Source organism: Varroa jacobsoni, unplaced genomic scaffold, assembly GCF_002532875.2.
Source record: "Varroa jacobsoni isolate VJ856 unplaced genomic scaffold, vjacob_1.0 scaffold_670, whole genome shotgun sequence".
Classification (NCBI taxonomy): Eukaryota; Metazoa; Arthropoda; class Arachnida; order Mesostigmata; family Varroidae; genus Varroa; species Varroa jacobsoni.
The window spans coordinates 362,610-371,750 of record NW_019213572.1 but is presented as its reverse complement, the minus strand read 5'-3'; the positions used below and the strand labels follow the sequence as shown (position 1 = coordinate 371,750).

At 39.3% G+C, this 9,141-nt stretch overlaps 1 protein-coding gene across 5 annotated transcripts in view; it reads right to left on the bottom strand.

Annotated features, from left to right (window-relative positions):
• LOC111262504 (transmembrane protein 121B) overlaps window positions 1-7,692 on the bottom strand; it is a 58,293-nt gene extending 50,601 nt beyond the window's left edge. For 2 of the 5 annotated variants that reach the window (XM_086969170.1, XM_086969171.1), the window contains exon 1: window positions 6,189-7,690. In XM_086969170.1, coding sequence (XP_086825296.1) covers window positions 6,189-6,215 — 27 coding nt within the window. In that variant the 5' untranslated portion in view covers window positions 6,216-7,690. Of the gene's footprint in view, window positions 1-6,188 lie in introns of all 5 variants that reach the window. The other 3 variants (XM_022836810.2, XM_022836809.2, XM_086969172.1) reach the window with 3 other exon arrangements.
• Between the last annotated feature and the right edge of the window lie 1,449 nt (window positions 7,693-9,141).

Sequence of the window (9,141 nt, the reverse complement as noted above, 5' to 3'; positions counted from 1 at the left end):
AAACCCACATGCGCAGACATCAGGCACGTGGACCGACGGCGGTTCAAAAGGTTTTTCAAAAATATATTTTGAAACCACAAAGCATCTACGGAATCGCACCTACGGCCTCATTCATCGTAATGTACACCGTAAAATCATTGCTGGAAGCACCGCAAGAACGCACGAGCCAGGCGCCTTTAGTAAAAGTGCAGCCCGTTTTCTTGCGGATGGGCTACAACGGTCGCTATTGAACGAATGTAAGAGGATGGCAAATGCTGGTTAATGTGTCGATCCCCTAAAAGTAGTTTTCGTTGTCCATGATAACGACGTATACTACCCCGCATGATTATAAAGTAAATCATGTCTTATGTACGATCCAGGCTGTTACACAACATCTAGGAAAACTGAAAAACAAGTGCAGTTGTATATACTCATTTGAACAAACAAAAGAGCACGTCTCGGAACTCCCAACGGCCTCAAAAACCCAGACCCGCGTTAAAGAAAGGCTGTATTGACGGATCTACGGGCATTTTAGCCAGCCGATGCTTATCGCTTGACTTCGTTCTTTGACGGACTTCACAACTACGAAAATTCTCCTGGGCACTCAACCGTACTTTGTACTTCGAAAGATAGCCTACACGGCCTTTGTGAACCTTGCTGATGACTTTAATGGTAGATAGAAAGCACCGCTTTGCAGACTGAGGGAAGATCAATCGGAGACTTTGTGGCCCAGAACAGTTAAACGTGGCCCCAAGCATTAGGAACCTCGTCACCTTTCCGTTTTTTGTTGACAAAGCAACTTTGCGGTTTCTGCGAGGCTTAGTTACTGCCGGGCGCGGTGCGCGCTTGCCAATTAATGGACTGTTGTAAACTGGCGTCAGCCCACGGCTCATAGTTAAGCTCCGAGGTGTCGCACTGTATAGATGCGGCAAAGCCTCGGCGTTGCGGTTTATCATGTTAATCCAGTTTCGAGCATCGAAATGGTATTCCAACAGCAAGTTTAAACAAAGATCTCTTACTTAAAAGGTCTCTGAGCGCAATACCGTCGGTGGCCATCATAAATCGCCGCCCATACAGATACAAGTAAAATTTTTTCCTGCTTAGACTACAGCCGAACATGCAACCCTTGACAGGATCCATTTTGCATCTTGGATTAAGAGTTACGTACTACACAACTTCTTGTACGGCGAACAAGTAGTTCAAATATGGAGCCCTAAAGCCGCAATGCTCAGAACAGAGGACTTCTGCCGTACGTGATGCAAATGTTCCTCAACTCCTCTGGAAAACACCATTAATATCATATAACTCCACCAACGAGCTTATTGGCCGCTGGAACATCGTTGAAGCGTTATCTAGCCCAAAAAGCATCCGTTGCCCAAAATGCAAAACGCTATTCTCCTCGGACCTTATGCATACCTGCCAGTAACCACTTCTCGGATCTAAATTCTTCATTTTTCGAAAGCGTTTCTTTGCGGCGGGGGGAAAACTTTTTGGTCGGCGTGTTAAATATCTAATAGTCTACAGATGGATTTGTTAGCGCCTTCTATGATTTAGAAACAATTTATTAGCCTCAAAGCTCTTTGAAGTTTATTTCAGCCTGCTACTGCGTCGGGCCGAATCACTTTTCTTTAACTATCATGCAGAATGGTAAGTATCGGTTCAAACGTGCTTTTACTTGATACACTTTTTTCACATTAAATTGGATAGATCGAAGCAGTTTAACAAGACTCTTCACGAGCGGCAAGTTATTTCTTGGCAAGGTACACGGGCCTGCAAACGAAGGTGCTTCGCCTATTGGTCATCGCTTAGCGTTGCTTTCAAACGATTTGTACCTTTGCCTTTTTCGATAGACAACTACTAGGATCCTAGTATAGAGAAAACGCAAGAACACCCATTTTAGACTTGGATAAACTGTGAAAAGATTGTTGGGTCTAAAAATTATTTCTGTGTTTTGATATGACAGGCGACTGCACATCTCATGTACAGCTCTTTAGAAAGAAAGATTGTGATCCAAAGTGCTGTAATTGAAATCCACTGCTGTCCGACACAGACACATAAAGCTAGGATGGCGGTGTAGTTAATTTGACTGGTGCTGCTAAGTCAACGTCAAGGGTAACTATCAACAATAGATGGCAACGAACAGGCATCTCTCCGAACTACACATAGTCAGCGATCTAAATTGGAAGTTCAAAGATCGCCCCACGTACTGTAAAAGTGTTCGCAACTTCAGTTAAAGCATTAATTCGAATACTTCGCAGCTGGCCCATCTGCTTCCCACACTGCCCCCTCTTAAATTAAAATCAAAAAGCTGTTCTCATTGGTTGACTTGAAAAAAACTATAACCGTACAACGTATTCATTTCGAGGTCCTACCGTTAAATATAAAGTCCATGGGCCAGGACCATGGAATCTCGGAAAACGATACAAGCCAACATGCAACGCATCAAATCAGTTAAATAATGGGTTCTCCAACGGCTACTCATTAAGATAGCAGCACCTTCTGCTACCTGTCTCTAATAGCTTTTACCAGTGAGATTTGGGCTGATGAAGCTGTCAAGGGCCAAACTGCCGTTTTGATGGGATTTCTGGTTGTGATCGATTAAGACCAATTAAGACGACGGATATAAATACATTTCTTGCGAACTTCGAGTCGGTCTTCAATTAAATAAATCTAAGTAAACTTAATCAAACACCTTCAATTTTCAAGGCCAATTGTGCAACACTAATGACTTTTCACTTATGAAAGCGATATTATTCTTATATATATCACCAATAAAGACGCCGGCAAATATTTTCAAATTGCTAATAAATAATATGATCCCAATCATATTATCTATAAAATCGCCTTCTTTAGGACATGCTTTCGGTACAGTTTTTCGCCAATTCAGCTATGAGTGGGTCCTGTTGCCACACATCAATAATTTATTTTTCATAGAGATCTGTTATTTCGTGCGCTTCCGTCGTTTTACAATTTTCCAGGCGTCTTCAACGGGATTGAAGTCTGACGAATTACCAGACCATACAAACACCTGAACGCAATTTGCATTGAGTAGCCTAGAGATAATTTGAACTTGTGACAAAGCATGCCACCACCCGTCTGTTAGTCACCGTCAATGAACTATGCCCGTACTTAAGACAACATCTTATTTTCTATAACCTTAGCCTATTTTTGCTGTGCAAAACGTGTCATTCCAGTGTTTTTGCTATATATAAATCATAAATTTTAACATAATTTTTGTTTAATTTTCGGCAAGACGCCATTTTCGAAAAATTACCAACACTTTGAAGGTATAGCGGGCGTTTTTCCCAAGATTTCAGAAGAAGATTTGTCTGAGAGACAGATTTTTTTTAAGTTTTCAAAGGTCCAATTTTTGATGCAGTTTACCCAATAAAAACGAATTCGTTTCATTCGAGCATTCAACCAAGGTTTTTTGACAGCTTTATACATAGTTACCCCGATATTGTTGTTTGTTGAATCTTGGTAGATTATCGTGTAGAACACGCGGGCTGGACATAATACAAAATATTAGCACGAAATATGAATACTAGGCTCAATGAAATCCGGTTTCGGTAAGCCATCACACTGAAATAAAATGTGTATCACATTTTGCGTATCAGCGGTTTCTCAGCGGAAAAATCCTTGTTAATTTCTTTATCAACATATAGAAAATCAATGTAGAATAGTACCGCTTTCATAAATCGTTTGAACTTATCTTGCATTAGTGCTGGAATTTGAAATTATCTGATTGAACACTACTTGTTTATTACTAACACAATGGATGAAGCGGGTATAATCAATATCTAATCCGAACGGATAGCATAACTTCTCGCTTATTAATTCTTCCGCCGACATAACTTACAGTATTGAATAATACGCAAGTCTCAAGACGGGCTATGTGAAGAGCAATTAGAAAATTCCAACGCTATTCCACACCAGTTCCTCTAAGGAAAGTGTCTTCCTGAACTTTCGCTTACGAAATTAGCTTGTTTAACTTCTCACAATGGCTAGGCCCCCAGAACAACACGATCCCTGATCTGCTACTCAGACTTCAATATTATCAATTGTTATTATTATTATAATGTACCCGGTTTAGAATACGACTTCGCCAGTAATGTCGGGTCTTTTACCTGTAGCTTTCCGAATCATACATCCAAACGTTAATCCACGACGATCTGGGCTAATGAATCATCTCAAAACTAATGTTGACAGTGTTGAGGACAACTCTAGCTAGTACAAACTCGAATCTTTCCATTCATGTTCCAACAGAAATGAAAAACCATTGAAAGCTCGTACACCTACAAATCTTGATTGTATATAACACATCAAAACGATCTTCTTGTACATCATCGCTGACATTTTATACTAACCGGGTTTATCTCCTACTAGGTCACTTAATTTCCATAAACACGCCCTCCGCAATTGTTTCTAAATAACTACAACATGCTGCAAACCGTTCACAGGGTCTCATTTATTCAAACCTCAACATAGCGGCTTTTTCCCCATATAATATGGGAAATCGCCTTTCTGGTAAACGGTGACTCACTGACGACTAACAGTATGGAAAACGCGATAACATTTCAACGAATCCAAGATCAGAATCTTTTTTCTTGAATGGACTTGTCCATCAAATTCCAACCCAATAACGTTGAGTTCTCACACGAGCAAATGCTCCAAAACATTGATCGAAATCCTTATCATCTGGCAAATCACCTTTAATTATCTTTAAGGAACCGACCGACATACTTGTCGAACCCTTGGCCGTAATCTCTACAAGAACTTTTGAGGAAAGGGCCGTATTGTTAGTCTTTTGGGAAAATACTGGTACTCCCCTCTACAGAAAAAGAGGACTCGGCTGCACAGAAGTATGGTCATATTATCATCGTAGGTTCTATATCGACTTACCTATGCTCGTTTGAACTTTGCGACTCAATTTAATATTAAATTAAAAGGCGCTCAGCTACTGGAGGTTTCCTAGGACATCTATTCTGATTTATCTCATGCATTTAATAGAGTAAATTTTCGCTAGTTAATCGTAAAGATGCCTGTAGTCGGTATGAGTGCCTGACGTGTCGCGTTTTCCTTACAAATTGTTCACATAAGGTGAAAGCTGGATACTCCTTATCGGTATCTGTGACGATTCGGTCCGAAGTCCCACTCGGCTCTTGTCTTTTCTTTTTTACTAAATTTTGTCGTCAAGATTTCAAACCTTTATTAAAAGCACGCTTATCAAATATAAAGTATACGTCGATGACTTAGAAATCTACGCAAAGAAAAACAGGGCAGCAAGCGTACTTGTTCAAGGGGCGACCAACTTAGTTGCACCCTAGCTGAAAAACAACAAAATAATATTTACAAGACTATTCAACATGACACTATGGATCCTGTAAATAACGATCGGGCGCCATGTGACCTATAAATATTTAGGCGTTATTTTTGCTAATATAAAGTTCAGAACTTATATTGTTGAGCCTTTAAACTGAACATTATGACTGTAGCCTTATCGTATGGAGTTTACAAAACCTACATGTTACTTATATATTTCTTATACTGTAATCGTTCCTTGGTGGATGTGTCACTTACGAGTGTAGCTCTTATTTTAAAAATGCAAATACTTATCCAAATCCTTGAAACAGCTTTCTAAAAGGAGATATATAATACCCTTACGAGCCTATCAAGCTGCGAAGTATTTCTCCACAAAAAATTACTTATAAATCCTCCGCATATTACAGAAGGATAATTTTATTGACGACTTCTTAAAAATTCAAGGAAGCGATTTAGTAGAACATTATTAACAATTTTGTTTCATCAAACGTGGCAAGACTAATTGAGTCTGTGACGTTTTTGAATAGAGAAAAGTGTTTTGTATTGCAAGCGATGCCTTGAATGCCTCCTATCCAAAAGGCTACATTTATTAAAGTCGAGTGAGATTTGTGCTATTTCAAATGCTGCAATGGTCCTTGCAGTGAAATTGAAAATTCACTGGTATTATACCGTATAAAAAACCCCCAGGCCATAACACGTTATGTTCATTACTTCCACTATTCTTACAAAATGTGATAAATATGCACTAACGATGTCAAACAATAGTAATCTCAGTTGTCACATTGTTAACGACACATAATTTTTTTCATTTTGACAAAAACTGTAGTCTGAAGGCTATACAAAATTGATTTATAAACAAGCAATTGTTTAACATTAAATATACTGACCGGTGGGCTGTCGGAGTGGTAATCCATATTTGGTTATTTACGTATTTAAATCCGTAGTCCATATAAATTCGTTGAAGAACGAAACGAATTCAAAATTTTTCACTCGCTCAATTTCTAGTAACTGCTGCGACAGGCAGAGTATCACAAGACCACTAAATACCAAATGCATCTACTGGATCCATAATCAAATGATTCCTTTATATATGTATTTCCATCAACAGTAGTAGCACCACTAATGTGAGAAAAGTGCAAGTAAAATGACATCTGATATTGAAATTTTAGAAATGTATAATGCTACTCCGGTCTAATTAAGGTTCGCTATTTATAAATGCAACTAATATTGTCTTTAACGAGAGCACAACAGACATTGCCACAAAACCGGTAACTTAGCCGACGTTTTAGTAGCACTGTTTTTTTTTACTCCGGCCTTGCTGAAGTTTAATTTGTTAACCAAGCTTCGGCTAATGTCTCTGTTGGCTAAATACAGCAGATGAAATTACGCTAAGTTACCGTAAGTATAGTTTTATTATTCTCATTACTTCACTCCAAAGAACGTTGATTTTAACAACGAGATGGTGAGGCCGAGGTCGTCGTGATTAATCCAATGGATCGCTTAAATTTATATTCTCACCAAACTTCGCCAGTCCTCACGCAAAGTTGTCGCTGCAGACTTTTCTAGTGCTTTCTTCTTGCGAAGTTTTTATGTATACTTCTTTTACATAAAATGCCACTGTTATCAGACTATTTTGTGGTCTGACCCTTTCGCAGTGGTGTGGTTTCTGTCGAAATTCGTGGCGCCTCAAAGTCTCTCTCCGGCTGTTGCGCTAGATCAGTCGTTTAGCCATTCTTCTTTTTGTTATCATTTTAAACCGTAAAGCATACGTGTGTTCACTCTCGGCCGTCGCTTCAGTCATTGTCGGCTGCTGCTACTGTAGCTACCGATAAGCTGTCTGCTTCGGCACACGCCTCTTCTTTCCCGTTTTCCCACTCACGCTCAACACCAGATCTATTTTCGCGCTTTCTCTACTACGGGAGAACATTGTCACATCACATAATAAACGACAAGTCTCTTAGTAGTCAATTACCAGGGCCTGGAAGCGGCTTTTGTTTCCTTAATATGACAAAATCCGTGGTCCAACGTTAGCCGCAGAATAATTCTCCCGTCCAAGTGTCCTACACAGTGACGTCGATCGGACATCGGCGCTGTTGTGACGTTCCTTCCTTTTCGATCTAGAATGACTGAGTCAGTTCTGATACTGTTAGCAACAAAGACTATATGAGGCATTCTATCCGTATGAATCTGTCAGACGGGTTAAAATTTGACTTCTTTACCGGAAAAGGAGAGTGTACTGAATGTTACTGAAGTTGCCGGAATTTACAGAAACTTTAGCTGCGTAGATGACCGTCAAGTGGTCGTTCACGTTGCATCTAGACTTCACCTGCTTGGTCTCGATAACTTGGCGCTACCTTAAATCTCGACATTGCAATAGATTTGAAAGGATACTTACTAATGTAGAGACATTAATAAACAATATCCTTCTGTAAGCAAATGCAGTGTGGCCGGGTACCGACAGTATGTGTATATACGATACTAAGGTGTGATGCGAATTTACTTAGATATCTCACAATGATTTAAACGGTGTTCACTAAAATACCTGTTAGCAGATAGATTTAAAACACAGAAGGACGACGAGTATATGGAAGTGGACTTTTCGGTCTCGGACGATTACGTTAAACGCGATTCTCCAATCAAATTTCTCAATATTACTTTTATATATTAACTAAAAGCTAAAATATGCTGAGAAGTTAAGATAAATCAAGGGCTCATATACTTAAATGTAATTGTTCATCAAACTCATAATAGTAGCCTGCATACACACTTCTCAGTACCTAAAAGAAATCAGCAGTTGACAACCTTTACATGTTCTACATTACATCATATGTCATTTATCAACCACTAGTAATGATTGATAAATATGTGACTCCTTAGTGTGTAACGTATGTTTACTAAGTGTGGGGAAACGACCCGCGTATAATATACGGCGTGTATGACCCAAGTTGCACTGTTAATCCAGTGGGTAGTACATTTAGTAAGGCATTTGACTTTGCGTCAATGTTTTCCATACTTTACTGGTAATAATCGACCAGGAGCAAGAATGGTACATATGCCGTATTAATCTAATACATTATTTGACTGTTGTTAAGCGCCAAATGTAAAAATTGTTTCTTTGAGGATTGCGCAAAACTCTGGAAAAGTCAAAATTTGTAGGCGGCGTTCAATGTTGTTCCGTGTAAATTTAAAGAAATTGGCATTGTTAAGTGCTCCAACGCAATGGTCAACTGTGATGACTTATAGTGGATTGCAGTTTCTCTCAGAGGCCCTTACTTCCCACTCACACCAAGAGAAATCATATGATGCAGGCAATTCTATTGACGACGATATTGGATAATATTTTTTCGAAAATTCTTGGTTGCTGGTGTGGTACTCCTGCAAAAAATTATGCCATTTAATTGTATGTTTTCCGCATGCAGCAAATTTGCCGTTTGGTTTTTGAAGAGGAGTGCTTTACGACGGTGGTGAATCTGGTCCTTTCTACTAACATCTGCTGAAATGAATTAGTTTATTATACGTTGCGTAGGGCTTTCAGTGTTAAGGTGACGCCCTTCGCCTGCAGCGTACGGTGATTAGTTGTTTTGTGTGGTGCTTCATTTTGCGTGCAAAAAGCTCGTCACGATCTCCATTATAACAATAATTTATTCACCAAAAATGAGCACCAAACCCTAATGGTTTTGTGGAATAAGCTTGAATGTAGCCTAAGCACAATTTACCCCATACCAATGAGTTGAACACAGATAACCGTTCACGACCTATACGAATCCACTTATAATGCACCCTCTCACCTCTCTTTCCGAACGATACTTCTGGATTTGAAAAAAATGGCATTCGTTGTAG